The 17,242-nt window shown below is 35.9% G+C and overlaps 1 protein-coding gene across 19 annotated transcripts; it reads right to left on the bottom strand.

Annotated features, from left to right (window-relative positions):
- Positions 1–3,776: 3,776 nt before the first annotated feature.
- On the bottom strand, positions 3,777–16,446 carry LOC129893746 (sister chromatid cohesion protein PDS5 homolog C-like). 19 transcript variants are annotated; one of them, XM_055969105.1, is made up of 18 exons: positions 16,190–16,346; positions 16,083–16,106; positions 15,872–15,993; positions 15,643–15,686; positions 14,606–14,751; positions 14,399–14,509; positions 14,240–14,321; positions 12,277–13,256; positions 11,442–11,828; positions 10,312–10,471; positions 8,360–8,563; positions 7,989–8,170; positions 7,094–7,232; positions 6,853–7,020; positions 5,333–5,962; positions 4,842–4,943; positions 4,373–4,407; positions 3,777–4,288 (listed from the first exon to the last, which is right to left on the bottom strand). In XM_055969105.1, exons 10-18 carry the CDS (start codon positions 10,432–10,434, stop codon positions 3,907–3,909), a joined length of 1,965 nt encoding a protein of 654 aa, XP_055825080.1. In that variant the 5' UTR covers positions 10,435–10,471; positions 11,442–11,828; positions 12,277–13,256; positions 14,240–14,321; positions 14,399–14,509; positions 14,606–14,751; positions 15,643–15,686; positions 15,872–15,993; positions 16,083–16,106; positions 16,190–16,346; the 3' UTR covers positions 3,777–3,906. The 19 variants fall into 19 exon arrangements, with proteins under 19 accessions (XP_055825080.1, XP_055825087.1, XP_055825082.1 ...); XM_055969112.1 differs by having other exon boundaries at positions 11,442–11,568; positions 11,636–11,828; positions 14,606–15,993; XM_055969107.1 differs by having other exon boundaries at positions 11,442–11,602; positions 11,708–11,828; positions 14,606–15,993.
- Positions 16,447–17,242: the final 796 nt, after the last annotated feature.

Genomic DNA, 17,242 nt, shown 5'->3' with positions numbered 1-17,242 from the left:
ATTTTTTGATGAAATTTCACCATGCGTTTGTCCACAAAACAATATTGTCACTCTAACTCGATTGTTCATTATTTTCATCAATGATCATATCATCACTTTCATATTCAGTGAATCTTTCATGTTTTGATTTTCAAGCAAAAAAATATGTAATACGGCTGCATGTCTAAGTTATACTTATTCATGCCTTGTCATAATATTCTGAATCCACCTTTTCACTCACCAAATATTTTTATAGATAAGTTTTATCTAATGGTGTTGGTTAATTATATTAATGAAGTAAGTTGATAGATAAATATTTAGTTGAAATTAATAAATGACGGGTGTTTTTATAAAATATAAAAGTTTGAGATAATTTTTAAATTTTTAAAACTTTCCAAGTTTCCAAATATAAAAGTTTGGGTGAATTTTTAAATTTTGAGAACTTGGAATTTTTGCTAAATATATTTGCTAAGTAATGACAAATTATATGAACAAACACTAGTTTCGAAGAATTTTTCAAATTCTTTCCAAAAACTACTTGGGTCAAACGCTTACTTAGACTTTATTCGTTTTTATTTTTAAGCTGAGAAGAGTAATGTTTATGATAGCAACTATATCAACCTTTTGTTCCAAGGAAATGAGATCTCTAGTTCAATTACAAATTGAATAGAAGAAAATGACATTTTCAAATAAAATGGACATCTACAAGAAAGGAAAAGCTGAGTAAAGTTGTGAATGAACTAAATTAAAAAGCATGGAGAAGCCCACTGCAGAAAAGCATGATACTTAAAAGATGTTGAAGCGAGTCTGGGGTAGGGTGGGGAACCTAGTAATGAATTGCAAATATACATATTCATGAGAGACAACAATTTAGAGCCAAAGTGATATATAGAAGATTAAAAGTTCTTTATATGGAAAACTTTCCAGTCTCCTCTCAAGTAGCTTAATAGTACTATATGTGCCATTCCAGAGATATGTGTCATTCTGATATGATTTTTTTCATTTATTTCTCATTAATTTACTGAAAAATATCTTTTTGTCAAAATGTGGATTTTTTAAAAATCTTTCCCTATAAAAATATTGCTACTCTTTTTCTCATAAATTTAATTCAAATCTTTGTGGAAATAGGCACTGAATATTTTTCAGTAGAAAATAGTGATTCGTTTTTTAATAGTGTTTACTTTAAGTAAAAATTAAGTGGCTAAAAATATCTTTGACACATAAAATAACAAATAATTTTTATGCGACATAAGTTTATATTAAATTAAAAATACACCCTTTTAAAAAAATTGACAAGATCTTTTATGGGTTAATTTGGATTGCATTTAGCTAAACTATGAAGTGTTTGCACAAATTGTCCTTAACAATTAACTAGTATTTTAGTTTTCCTCCCTACTTTTCAAATGTTCCGATTTTTGTCCCTGCAGTTCTTTGAAAATAAAATCGTGGATTGAAGTATCCTTGTTTATTCAAACATATATTATATAGAAATTAAGCTATGCAACATAATTTCTATAGTATTCTCGCAAGTTGTTGTAGTACTTAGAAACTGAAGTCATGCTTTTTGGGGTGAGTTCCTTAGAGCCAAATACTGTCAGAGAGCCAATCCCATCAGAAAAAAATTTCATTCTGGCCAGTCGCTTGTATGGAAACACATGATGCACAACAAACACATTGCTGAACCTCACATTCAATGGAGGCTTCACTCGGGTTCGTGTTATTTTTGGTGGGACGATTGGTTAGGTATCGGCCCCTTAACCAACTATAGACAGGAATTGGGAAACGCAAGCAATGCGAGGGTGGCTGATTTTCTTATAAATGGGCAATGGAACATCGATATGCTAAATCAGTTGGGACCAGCGCAACTCGTCCCTCTCATTACTTCTTCCACAATTCAGCTGCAAGGAAACACACCCGATCAGGCCATTTGGAAGCCTAATACCAATGGGAACTTCACATGTTCCTCGGCATGGCAGGTTGTCAGGGAACACCGGACCAAGACATTTTCCGACTATTACACTTGGCACAAAAACATCCTCTTTAAATGCTCCTTTTTGTTGTGGAGGGCTTTTAGAGGCAAGCTGCCAACGGAGGAAAAGCTAACTGCATTCGGCTATGATTCCACTCCATGTTGTTGCTGCCACATTCCAGGTCCGGATACCATAGAGCACATTTTCAACACTGGCCAATTCGCTAGGAATATTTGGCGCTACTTCTCTGATTCCCTAGGCATAAGGCATGAAGCCACACTCCTCAAACCTCTTGTTATGAGTTGGTGGCTTCGCAAGTACCGCACAGAAGCTCACAAACTTATCCTCCACTCCACCCCAATATTTATATGTTGGAATTTATGGAAGAATAGGTGCGCGAGCAAATACGGGGGGAAGAGTTCTAGTTTGGCGAGAGTGAAATTTGCAATTTTCAAGGACATCTCAAATCTCCTTAGAGTCGCGTACCCCTATATCCATTGGCCTTCGAACTGGATCCACACCATCTCCTGTATAGATAAGTGTACTCATGAGATGAAGATCACCCAAGTCTCGTGGATTAAGCCACAACTAGGTTTCGTCAAGCTGAACACTGACGGCAGTGCGTTGGGTAATCTGGGGGCAACTGGGGGGGGGGTGGAATCTTAAGAAATCACATGGGTAAACTCATCTTCGCCTACGCCATACCGTTAGGGGAGGGAACCAACAATCAAGCCGAACTAGAGGCGGCAGTTTATGGGCTTAAATGGTGCATTCAAAAGGGCTTTCAGCACGTTATCCTAGAAGTTGACTCGGAGTTGCTCACTAAATGGATCAATCATCAAACGAAACCTCCGTGGAGCCTTCACCAGGTAACTCATGACCTTGTTGTTATTTCCAAATTATTTGCTTCCTTTTCTTGCAGGCATGTATATAGGGAGGCAAACTTCACTGCGGATGCTCTCTCCAAGCACAGTCACATTCTTACCACTACACCACCCTCCAGCAGCTACCTCCTGGTACTCGAGGATACTACATGCTAGATAGAGTCGGCCTGCCCAGCTTCAGACGGAGGAAGACCAAACGGATTAAAAAGCCTCCATGATCTACTATTTCGTTTTGCATCCTTGGATTGAGCACCCAATTACAGTGTTCTCCCCTATTTATGCTTTCCTAGTTTCTTTGTGTCGAGAGGAGTCCTCTCCTTTAGGTGCATAGTTTTTAGGTTTTCTTTTCGTGTGCATGTATCGGGGATGAGTTGGCTGACCTTAGTAGGATGGCCGGCTTATGAACCACCATAGGATTGGAGGTTAGGTCTATGCCCCCTCCCTGTAATTTTTTTGTTTTATGTATAATACAGCTTGGGGGTGAGCGGCTTAACCCCTAGCCGCGCACTAGAGGTAGGAGCCTCGTGTAGGGTCTATTCCCTTAAAAAAAAAAAGTCATGCTTTTTGGGAATATATTTTTTTTAAAAAAGAAGTTAATAGCTATGTGGGAATGGTAGAGTATGTGTGGGTCTCTTCTTTTTTTTTTCTCGAATATATATTTTGGCCTTCCTAGTCCTAACATACGAGTAACTTGTTATGCATTAATGCATGACTTGTAAAATTTTATGATATGAAAATATAACTTTGTACCTAGGAAAAAGGCTGTGTTAAGTATACTTTTCATTGTGTTGAGTATTATATGGAAAGTAGTCCATGTTCCTCCTGTTGTAACTATATCTATCTATAAAATGCTCGTCTTAGCCAAAAAAAAAAAAAAGGGAAAATCAAAAGGGACTGGACTACGCAATTTACAAGTATGTCAATTCACTCTGACACAAAAAAATATCAATCAGATGGTTTGAGGAATCCAAAATATTGTTGGAGCAAAGGATAGCCAACAAAAACATTATGTGTTGATAAAAAGAATGTTAATAAACTCATTTTACAGAGAAATTGATGTCTTGGTCCACAATTCAACGAAGAAGGACATTGATATCCATACATAACTTTTTCTCCATATCCTCCTCTTTTGAAATCTCATCCAGATACTGCTGCAGCCAAGTTACATCAAGCTTGACATCTGCGGCAGCAGAGACAAAAGATTTCATATATTTGATGGAATAAGAGCCAACATCACCGGTTTTCAGCCTCTTTACAACATCACAAACTAGATCAAGAAGGGAAGCTCTGGAAGCCAGTGATTTATAGTGACAGTTGACTGCAATGTCACCATATTTGGCAAAAATGGCAGCAAGTATAGGAGCACTGCTCACTTTTACTTTATAGCCATGCACATCCACCTCGACCCCTTTATTTTGGTGCACTCCTTGTGAAGTTAAATTATGCTGCATGGTCCTACATAAAAAAAATTATGTTGTTCAGCTCGAATTACATTCATTATTATGCAAAGGGGGCCTAAATGTGATATAAGTAACTTACGCTGTTGGAGGAGTCGGATCATCAGTTGCTTTTCCCTGCCGAAGTTTCGAGCATAGAAAGGTGTTATGAAACAAATACTGAGATTAAGTTTTTAGATTTCTATCACTTCGCCATGCATGCTTTCTAGGTTCACTTTCTCATCTAAACTTCTGCAGCAGTTTGACATTCACAATGACACACTGAACACTTTTAGAGACCAAAATGGTTGTCGTGCAGGGTGAAAAGGACTAATTTAAGAGGATATAACAAGAACCAATTATCATAAATTAATGCCCAGGAGATCTTACATTTAGATTCAGTTTGAGCTTCAAAGAAGGTTGAGGAAAAATAAGGGGTAGAACAAACACTTTACTTGAACAGACATAATATTCCAAAACAACTACATTCATTCACTTTAGTAGCACTTACTCAACGTTGGCTAATATTAATAACTAAAAGCCAGATCAAACTAATGATAACAGGCGTTTACCTCTTCTTGTGATGGCGAGTTCTTCCTTTTACATTGTTTACGTTGTTTTTTACAGGCTTTGGGGAAATTGCTTTCTTTGGTGTTTGAGACAGAATCCAGAGCCTGCAGAGATCAATTTATGTACATAATAAGTCTAAATTAAGGGGTAAATTAAATACTTGAGTCGACATAACTTTAGAATGAGAACATTCACTTTCGTGTAATCATTTATTGAAGGCTATCTAATATTAATTAAATAAGCCAGCTCTAATTAATGATACTGCAATAAATGTAGACCTTTTCTTCTGATGGCGAATTCTTCCTTTTACATTGTTCTTTAGAGGTTCTGGCAAAATTGATTTCTTGGTGATTGAAAAGACAGAGCACAATGCCCACACAATTTAATTTATGTATATATTAAGACTAGAACTAAGAGGCAGAAATAAATGCTATACTTAAATACACAACTTCCTAAACGAATTCAGTCAATTAATGTTAACTGTTTGATTTACCTCAGCTCCTGATTCTCCAACTGATGACAGCCGTCTTTTATCACAATATCTGGAAGGTACAGTTTTCTTGTCATCTTTTTCATGTTTCTCTGATGGCTCCACAACAGAAAATTCTTCAGAAGCTAACGACGTAGGTTTTGAGACTTCCTTCTTGGTTATAGCTTCTGATGAATCTCTTACTGAAATTGATGAAAACTGTGCACATTTAGGTGAACTGCTACTCCTCTTTTTAGTATCTTTCCCACGACTCTTCAAGAGAATATGGGCTTTTGATCTCCTTTCTCCACTTATCCAAGTATCATCATATCCTTCCTCTGGTTTATTCAAAAAAGTAGGTTTCCAACCTCTTTTTTTTGAAGTTTGAGTAGCTTCCGGATCTAGTGCTTTTTTGGCTTCATTTATGAAACCCAAGTCTTCAGATTGCGTAGTGGTCCTTGAATCGGTACTTTTCTGCTGCTTCATTGCATATCCACATTCTGATTCCTTTATAGTTGTATCCGTTTCTAGAATGACATCGTCGCTCTTATGCTTGGGATCATCTGTCCCTAGCAAAACAAGAGGTTGTTCTAAGAACAGAGCAACTCTCTCAGGTGCAGCATGTGGTGCAAGCTCTTCGGGAACATTTTCCACCTGACAAGTGTGTAGCAAAGGTAGAATTCACATCATTAATATAAATCCAGAACAAACAAATATCACTTATAATCTGTGAAGTTACCTTTACTTATCACCTTTATATCAACAATTAATCAGAAAAACAAGGGCTTCTGACTATCTCATAAAGGAGCTTAAGTTTTATCTTTCTCAAGCTAGTCTAAAAATGAGGACAGCTTGGAAGAAAACTACATGTGTACACATTCCTGAGTTTGGAAAAGTAAAAAGAACTTAAGAGAAACATCACCTGACAAGTTATGATCACAGCGCTTTATATATAACAAGGAACATGGCATCAAAGTTATAAAAACTCTGTAGCACATTGTGTAGTAGCATGATCCATGATAAATGCTCGCAGCTGATGCTACAGATTGCCTTCAAGGCATTAACAAGGAGAATGGTCAAACATGTCATTATTCGGAACTGTCACTGTTGACATCAAGGATTACATTTTTCTTTCCTCTTTTATTTTTTGATAGTTAATTTCATATTTCTTTCTTTTCCCACCTCATTTTCCTAAGATTCTTAGATCTTCCATTTTTCATGATCGGCTGATTAAGCACTGATCCCTAGACATATTTCCTACATTTTAGCATTCGTATTCCAAGGGTCCAACATATGTCAGTTTTCTATTATTCCTCCGGAACACCAAAGCTGAGAAATCAGAACATAACCAAGAAAAGAGGATAAGTCAGACAGAACACATAACTTGATAGTCATAGCAAAGATGGCCTACCACAAAAAGTTTATCTGCTTCCACTTTTTTTGTAAATTAGACAGGAAAAGGAGAAGCGAAGAATTATACACCTAAACAATCATGAATTTTTTAAATAAATGCAGCAATTACTTTGATTATCAGATAGACCCACCATAGCTTTACTTTTAATCGCCTCTCTCCACATTAATTCAACAACTTCTGAATATTTGTTAAAGGAAATGCCGAGGTCCGTCACTGCTTTTGGAAGATATGGATGAAGTTTGACAGCACTTTCTTGAAGAACTTTCTCTCCCAGCACATAGGAACGAGGTGAAACATTCTAAACAAAAATAAGACATCATTAAAAACAATGAGAAAGATAAATGAATCAACTTATAGAGGAAAAGCAATACCTGATTTTCCTTCTTAACACTAATTAGGAGGATTCTCACAAGGACGTTCAGAAGCTGCATTGGAATTTCTTCACTCTCTTCTATTATCATGGTCATTATTTCTTCGATGTTCATGAATACTTGATCAGGGTGGTCTGGCCTTAGAATACGGCAAGAGACAAAACAGTTGTCAGCCATTCCCCAGAAGAAAAAGATGACATACTGAGAAACTGGTAGTCTTGGAATGTTATGAAGTTAAAAAGAATCTGGTAGACTTTGAAATGCTATGCACCTTAGCATATAAGTTCATTTATTCTGCATCCAATATATGAAGGTACCACGGTGAATATACTGCTAAAACTGTCATATACTCCCTCCATCCCATTTGCTATAACAGTGTTTGATCAATCCAAATTAAGGGTGTATAATTGACTTGTGATGAATTAGTGATAGTGTAAAACTATCTAAATAATAGTCAAAGAGCTAGTTTCATAAAGAAAATACCATACTTATCAGATTTCAAATTAGAATAGTCACAAACATTGAATTTTTAGATTTTGGCAGCCGGTTGTTTAGAAAATTTCAGAAAAAAATAGATTGGACAAAAAGACTATATACCAAAGGAGGGAAGATAACAGTATTTACATCTCATCTCATCCAGGAGCGTTCAGCTCTTTAAAGTTGACAGTTTGCAGTTTAGTTCTTTCTTGTCCTTAGTGCACAAATAACTAAATGAAAATGAGAAAAAGGGAAAAACAATACTTAAACTTGTGTCAAGGACAGAGCATACATTATATTACCAGAAATAAATGAACAATAAAGGATAAAATACCAGCAAAGTTACAACAATGTGGTCGGTTTCAATCCCTCTTACCTTTAGGAAAATTATGAATGTATAACGTGATTAGAGGTATACCTTATACTATTCAAAAAATGTTGAAACATCTGAACAATCAATGAATCTAACTGGAGATCCAACATCAGCACACACGTTCGGTACTTTGCAAGAACTTCAATAATTGACACAGACTTTGAATAACAGCGACCCTCCAAGCAATACAATTTCCCAAACATCAAAACTGCAAGCTCAAAAAAGTCCTGTCCACCAAAAGAGCAAGAAACAAAACTAAGAGTACATACAAATCACGCATCCAAGAAAATTATACATGCATAACTACTACAGAATCTGAACCATCATTTAAAATGCAAACGGCATAGTTAGAAGAGAGACTGGCAACCAGTCTGACTTCCAATTTGAATAAAGAAGGTTGTATGAGTTGTACTTGCCTCAAGTCTGCTATCATCATATGGTTGATCTGGAGCTGTAATTCTCATGATCTCACTGATGCAAGATGCAACTGACACCTTCACATCTATGTCAGGATGCCGTAGAAGTCCATCTGTAACTAGTGCTTCCATTGCAGGCCGAAAAGCATCTCGCACTGAAGCAGGGGGAACTTGCTTCACCACTGACAAAAGATGTTCTAAGTTCTGAAAATTGCATACCAAAAAGAAGTGATTGAACTATGTCAAATACATTGGAAACGCTTCTCTGGATAACATATGATATCTAGATCATGATTCATGAGATCTTGTAGAAACTAAAGAATAATAAAGTTCTAAACTCAATCACAAGGTCAAACAAATCTCTCTCTCCACAGTTTTATGTTCTTTCATCCACCAGGAAGCCTGATTATGTCCTTTACACAACAAGAAGTAAACGAACACGGCGAGATAATTGACTGCCAGGTCAAAAAAATAAGCAATGCCACATGGAAATCCTAATCTATGATAAAACCTATGTTGAAGCACAAGAAGGAAAGCTAGGCCAAGTTCGTTTAGAATAAACATGATTCTGGTGTTATACTGATCCTTCTTCCCTAGTTATGTGCAAGGAACATGTTGATAATAGTAGATATCACAATCTAGGTCCAGCTTCTAGGTTAGATAATAACTTTCTACCCTTAATAGATCAGAAAATAAAACGCAATGAACAATCAACAAAGTTCAAAAACTTAAGAACCGTGCAATGTGGTATAATATCATTGAAGGATGAGGTATCACATTCATCTCCTGTACAAGCCTAAAAACATTCTTAGGGTGAACAGTTAAACCCCCACAATCCCATATCTACAGTTCTACATAGACATGGGATCAAACATAAAAGTGAAAGAATGTTCTTGTATTATTTTGAGAAGTCAAGGTGACAGCTTTTTTGGCTATCATGATTCATCAAAAATTTCAAGAATATGTTATTAGGTGGTAGAGATCTCAGCCATTTAATGATTTCATAAATAAATATCTAAAGAAACCATAAGATAATTAAAGATTGTGTTAAACATGGCAAAATTCCACTTACCCTCTTGCTCAAAGAGGATATATACCCACACATGGCACGAAATGGATTATCTATAGCTGGAGGATAATAATAATCAGACGTATGTATCACAAACTAGTTCGAGGGCTGAGAGACAATTACAAAACTTAAGTGTTTGCAACTTCTCTTTCTCATAAGCACTTTTTGGCCATGGTCTTCTCCAAGCAATCATATAATTCCTAGAATATCAATCATCTGCAATTCAATCCCAACCTAGAGGGGGTCGGCTGTATGAAACCTATGTATCCATTCCGCAATTCCAGCCCTATTCAGAGATTCAGTGAAACTACCTACCGCATCCCTTATCTGGAGTTTGCCCCTCTATGCCAAGTGAAGCAAGCATAGACAGAGCTTTTAATTACTAGAATATCCTTAAAAAAATAGATCTGTTATAGGAGATGATCTTTCACTAGGGGTGTTAAAAAGAATTTCACCTTATGCAAACCATGACCAATCTGTATTACATATACAAAAAAAGGATCATTTTTACAAGATGGGAACCAAACCCTCACTAATAAGGTGAAAATTCCGGCAGTAAACAAACCAACCTACTAAAAATTTTTCAAAGAAGGGTAGCCAATAAGGTAATCATTTCATCCTAGGATTAATTAACATTTGTTGTCCAGAAACAAATTTCAAACCAGTCAAGGAAGTCAGTTATAAAGAAATCAAACAAGTTACAAACAACAGCGTTGAAGCAGCGGCCCGTTAGCATAGAAGCTCTAATCTCAGTGTGTGTGTGGGAGGGGGGGGGAGGGGAAGGTACAAAAATGTTTCAGAATCTCATAGATAAATTGAGGACCCTTGGTCGTTATGTACTTTTTGCTTATGACATTGAAGAAAGAGAAAAGAAAAGACTCACATCAAGTTTCTCCAGAAGCTCCTCTTTAGAAGATGGGGGCTGCCGAAGAAGCTCATTCCCAACTTCAAGAAGTCCTTTGTTGCATTCCTCCTCAGAAACAGAAGCACGAGCCAGGGAAGCCATTTCCTTTTTTCACAGCACACAAAGAACAAGAAAAGCACTGCAATTTTGAAACTAGGTTTTAAGTCTCAAAAAACCAAAAGAAATCACCAGAGATAAAAGGGAAAAACGAAAGTGCAGAAAGACCTCAAAGGTAACGCCAGTACTAGTATACAATGGACAAGTAAGAGAGGCAGAGAGAGAAGAAGAGGGGTTATATGAAAAATGGAGCACATGCAGCACCGGCAGCGCACATCTGTCAATGAGTCTTTCAAAATCCACTAAAATCACCAGCGGTTCAAAAACAAATTAACATTTTGTGCTGTCAAGGAACAATTTTAATGTGTGTGAGTAGGACTGAGGTTGGCTTAACTGCGTGAATTTTCAGGTTTGCCCTCTTAAAATTGAGTATCAATTAAAGGAATTTGCCAAAAAGGGTATACTAATAAATGCCTTGCTTAGATTACAGTAATCTGTACAGATTTACTTCTTCTCTCCCCTTTTTGTGTGCTTCTGCTATGAACGAATACCACCAACATCCAAAGATCAAAAGAAACATAAAGATGATAATAAAATAAGAAGCTCAGTCTTGGACTTTATTCGTTTTTATCTTGAAACTGGGATGACTAATGTTTATGCTAGCAACTATATCAACTTTAGGATATATAAATACATTTGCAGCGGGTCTTGCAATAGATTATGTAGTGGAATGCAGTGTTAGACATTAGAACTGTTACAAGCCTATTGAAATATATCCGAGTATGTGAAATAAAGATTTCTTTATCTAAAAACATAACAGGAAAGGAAAAGCTGAATAAATCAAATCTCTTGCCACCAAGAACCTAGGGGTTCCCACGTATTGAAAGGTCTAAAAAGGATAAGGAACAAAGTCTTGGGTCCTGTTCAGAGACAAATCTAGTTTGGCTGGTAACCAAAATCACTGCTTTGAGTTTGGATCATGTATAAATTATAAAATTAAGAGATGCAGATATAATAAACTTACTGATAAGGATTGCAAATATATTACTCACTTGCAGTACACACAAGTTGCCTTTCTTGTAAACAATGTTTTCATCTCCTTAGCGACTGCCCACTCAATGACTGTGTTGTTATCATCCTATGCTTCCTTGATATCTCAAGAACGGCAGACTCTGAATCCTAGATCGTGGTATACATTGGCTTTAAGGGCATACTGTTGTAGAAACTCAACAGTATTGCATATTACCTTGAGGAAGGAATTAAGCTCTCGTGGATTTGCACTTGAATAGACATACAGTTGGCTGTAAAATCACTATACCTTGTAAAGATGCTATCAGACACAGGTGCAATGCCGGCCCTAATCTTGTAGCTACTTGGTGTAGCATAGACATAGCATCTCCATATCTGGTTCAGAGAGTCCCAAGGACATATAATTGGCCCTGAAGATCAGCAAATTATTAGAAATGATTAATCCAAACATAAAAGATCCTAACTGAAATGTGAAGGCAGCGAGCTAAGCAAATAGTAACACCTAATAGGTGGCAAATGAGTGTTTATATCAAATCCAGCTATACTAAACTCAGTAAGGTAAGAGAGAAAGAAAGTTAACTTTTAATTACACCACTCAGCTATACGTTAATAGGCATTATCTCCACAGATTTGGTACAGGTTGCCTCCTTGGTGCAATTCCGTTATAAATAGATAGATAACATTTCTTTATAGCTTCTTCCATTTAACACAATAGTAAGATTTTCTCGTCATTGACTCATTGGTGAAACTAAATCAACTCTTCTGCTATATTAATCACAATCCTACAGTTCTCAGCATAATAAATCCTCACCCCTACAAAGACAATCAAGGAAACATTAAGCTGGGAAAAGCTTTAACCTTCTGTACAAAAGACAAACTTGTATGGATAAGATCAATCAAAATGCTTGGAGAAGCCCACTGCATAAAATCACATAGAGTACCACACTTTAGATCACTTCTTCTTTAAATGCAGAGCAGAAAAGAAGGGATTCCTTTCCTGAAGTCGGATATAGAAAATCAATGGAAAGCACGAGTAAGTCACCTTTACATAAATGATATTAGCTCGACGTATATGGTCATGGATCAATCAATATTTTAATAAAAGTTATAGATTGGTTAATTTATCATTTCAATTAACATTTAAATCAAGGCTGATTCATCTATCTACATGAGCATCCCCATAAGGATAAATGTCAAAGGGGGAGATATTCACTGGCATGCATATGCTATTTCAGTTGTAGAAACTCAACAGTATTGCATATGACCCTGAGCAAGGAATTAAACTCTCGTGGATTTGCACTAGAACAGACATACAGTTGGTTGTAAAATCTCTGTACTTTGTAAAGAGAGCATCAGACACAGGTGCTGTGCCGGCTTTAATCTTGTAGCTACTGAGTATGGACATAACATTCCGTATCTGGCTTAGAGAGTCCCTAGGTCATATCATCAGACCTGAAGATTAGTAAATTAGTAGAAATGATTACTCCAAACATATAAGATCCTATACTGAAATACGAAGGCAGCGATCTAAGCAAATAGGTTAGACCTAATAGGCATCAAATGAGCGTTTTCAAATCTAGAGTATACTGAACTCAGTAAAGTAAAAGAGAAGAAATCTAGTTAACTTTTGGTTTTACATCCCTCAGCTATTCAAGGTTGATAAGCATAATTTTCTCCACAGATTTGGTCCTGTGTTGCCTCCCTGGTGCAATTCCGTTCTAAATAGATAAATTTCATTTCTTTATAGCAGGATGTTTTCTCATCATTGGTGTAACAGAATCAACCCTTCAGCTGTATTATCACAATTCCTACGGTTCTCAGAATAATAAATCCTTACCCTACAAAGACAATCAAGGAAACCTTAAGCTGAGAAAAGCTTTAACCTTCTGTACAAAAGACAAACTTGTATGGATATAAGATCAATCAAAATGCTTGGAGAAGGCCACTGCAGAAAATCACATAAAATACCACACTCTAGATCACTTCTTCTTTAAATGCATAGCAGAAAAGTAAGGATTCCTTTCTTGAAGTTAGACATAGAAAATCAATGGAAAGCACGAGCAAGCCTCCTTTACATAAATGATATTAGCTCAACATTTGTGTACGGACATGGTATCATGCAATATCTGTACAGAAGTCATAGATTGGTTATTTATCATTTCAATTTACATTTAAACCAAGGCCAATTTATCTATCTTTCTTAGCATTTCTAAGGTTAAATATCTATGACGGAGCCATTCACTGGCAAATCCTATAATGGTAATTTCAGTGGTAAAGCTCTTACAGAACATAGTGGTAACAAGTAACAGGGCAGATATTCAAAGCACTCAGACACTGCACCTTTACTCAAAAGCTTCGAACTTCACTGAGAGTGTGTTTCATGTGGAGGAAAACATTTTTCAAATGTTGTCTTATTTTCTCATGTGTGGCTGGTTAAAATATTTTGGATATTTTTTTGTCTAGACTTCTCTAATGAAAGTATAGAAAACAAGTTCCATAAATGACATTTCAAGTTGTTTGTGTCCTTCCCACCAACCAAACATCCCCAATCTCCATCTCATTAATCATTCAACCCCTGAACCCCTAACTCCCTACACCTCATCCCACCACATAGTGTTTTGCTAGATTACATATAAATGCTCTTGGAATAATATTATTTTGCTTACTAGAAACCCACTTATTTTCCAATAAAATCTTTTCTAGGAAAACATTTTCCCATGTACCAAACACACCCTAAGCGCAGAAACATCAAATGATTTAACATGCAGACTGAAGAACATAATCTTAAGGAAAATATATGCCTGAGGGAGCTAGGCATTACCATCAAACAAGAACCAGATAAAGAAATGTTTCCCCACAACATCTTCAATATTAGAAGGGCCAGGCAGCAGTTTTTGAGATATCTAGTGATCAAATCCAAGACAACAGGTTAGGCTATTGAAGGATAATAGTTAAAGACCACTAAAGCACATATACAAACCTAAGAGGAAGCTTGACCTTTGACAAATGTGATAATACACGAGAACCAGTCGCATAATAGAAATATTTGTCCCTGCACAACTGAGAGTATTTGTAACCATGATCTTTGTCCCTGCCATTTAGAAACAATTAATGCAACTACTAATAGAAATAATCCCATCAAAGTAACTAATAATCACATGATCTACAAAAGTAACATAACAAATACCTCCCACAAGAAGTTGTATGTATCAACAGGAAATCCTCATGATTTATCTTCTCGTTCTTTAAATTTCAAGAAAAATGATGGCAACATGGAATTATTCGACTCTGTTAGGCACCGCCATATTGAAGCGAGTCTTGGTATCTTAAACCCTAGCAATGCATTGACACAGTACATATTCATAAGGGGGAAGAATGATTTGTAGTGTAACTGATAGGAAGATGAATAGATAATGAGAACTGTTTGAGATATCTACTGATCAAATCCAAGACAACGGGTTCAGTTATTGAAGGATACCAAAGAACATATACAAGCCTAAGAGGAAGTTGCACATAAACTAGTTTTTTGCCTCCTTGGGACTTGGGCTAACATTCTAAATGGTTTTGGTATAGCCTTTTTGTAGCATAGACAATTGTAATGAATCTGACAGCATCTCTTTTGTACAGGTAGCATCTTCTTGATGCCAACAATGAATCTACTTACTTCATAAAATAAAATAAACAAAATAAAAAAACTAAGAGGATCCTTGACCTTTGACAAACTAAGAGAACCATTCACCACATACATAGTAGCACCCATGTACCATATGCCGAAAGTGCTATGCGAGGGTCCAATTTAAGCTGTCCCCTAAAATATTTCAGGAGATATCAATATTTTTTTTCCTAAAATAGGAAAACTGCATAACATACTTTACCCAAAATGATTCTTCTCCAACTGAGAGTACTAACCTAACCTACCTCACAAATCACAAGTGATACTATTATTTCAACGGTCCACTGATTCTCTTGACCGTATCTGAAGCCATTGCAAGTTTCCAATGTCAACTGAACGATCAATTTAGAAAGATAAAAACTTAAGTTTTTTAGAATACACATCCTCAACTGAGAGTATTTCTACCCCGACCTCATAAATCACATGAACATCTTTATTTCAACTGTCGACTGATTCTCTTCATCATAAAAGAACAATTCCAGGCTTCATAACTACCATATGCAGATAAGACCATAGCCTATTAATGTACAAAGGTCGCATAACAAACTTACTCTATGCTTGCAGAATAATAATTTTGTGACCATGATCTTTGTTGCTGCACAATTTAGAAACAGTTAATGCTGCTACTAATAGAAATAATTCCATCAAAAGTAACAGATCACAACTAAATAATCACATGATCGCCGGACTACATCTACAAAAGTAACAGAACCAAACTAGAGTTATCTTCTCGTTCTTTAAATTTCAAGAAATATAATGAATATTTGTGAGATGTATTACAAGTTTCCAAAAATCAAATGAGAGTATTTGTGACCATGATGGTGTGGCACTCTGTTAGTCGCTGCCATAATGGTACTTCCAAGATGTTGAAGCTGCTACTCTGGGGATGGTGGCGTGGAACCCTGACAATGAATTGACGCAGTACATATTTATGAGATGAAGAAGAAGTGAGAATGATTTAGAGCGAAAGTGCTATGGAGATGAATATTACAAGTTTCCATAGTCAAGTTTTTCCCTGCACAATATAGAAACAGTTACAAATAGAAATAAATAATCACATGAGTAACAGAAATAACTGGAAATCCTCATGAGTGTTACCTTCTCTTTCTTTAAATTTCAAGAAATTTCAAGAATTGAAGTGAGTGTTTGTATCTTGAACCCTAGCAATGGAATTGACGCAGTTGCAAACAAACATATTCATGAGATGACTAAGGAGAGAACGATTTGAGAGTAATGCGATATGAAGATGAATAGACGATAGACCTTTCGGAACTACTACTTTATATAGAAAGCTTTGTCTCCACTCACAGGTTGGGAAAAAAATTGAATGGCGGGAACGCTTTAGTTTTGTTCCGGAGGACTAGCCTTTTGATTGGAAACAAGTCATGAGATTAGCTATGTTAATATAACTTATTCTATCACCTATACGGGGTAATTATCCCATCAGTATGACATAAATGATGAAATAAATTATTTTAAACTTGGCAATTAAACAAGACACTAAAATGACCTCTTAGGATAAGGGTCGGTTAGTTGGGAGCAAGTTATCTCGTGATTAATTATTTCGAGATAAGTTATTTTACCTATATATGAAATAACTTATTCCATCACTAAGGCATAAATAGTGAGATAAATAATCCAAAAATTACTTAATTCCCCTAACCAGTTAGAATTAAGTCTCATGCAACTTTATTTGATGTACAATGATGTTAGGGTGGGATTAGAGCTATAGAATTAGGGGTCATTTAGTATGATGGATAAAAAAAGGTTAATTCCGGGATAATTTTGAGTGTTCTTTAATTCCTTATTTAGTTGCAAAGGCTGAAATAACTTTAGTACTTGAGTGATGAATTAATAGATTGATTATGGATGTCGTGGATTATTGTTCTCCATGTATTTATCCAATGGACTCTTTAAACAAACTATTTACCAGCCCATATCCCAACCCTAAATATTTATTTAAATCTCATAATGAAAAAGCCCAATTACAATTTATCCCGACTTTTTTGGTAATTACTCGAATTTTCTCTTCTTTTTTTTCCAGATTTCTGATATATACGAATGACGCTGATACATCACGATTTGATACATAAGTCATTTTCATGATACATCGCTAGTTAATACAAACCAAATATTGTAATATCAATAAAA

The sequence above is a fragment of the Solanum dulcamara genome, chromosome 7 (genome assembly GCF_947179165.1).
Source record: "Solanum dulcamara chromosome 7, daSolDulc1.2, whole genome shotgun sequence".
NCBI lineage: Eukaryota > Viridiplantae > Streptophyta > Magnoliopsida > Solanales > Solanaceae > Solanum > Solanum dulcamara.
Note: the sequence above shows the minus strand (reverse complement) of the source record. Positions and strands in the feature narration are given on the sequence as shown.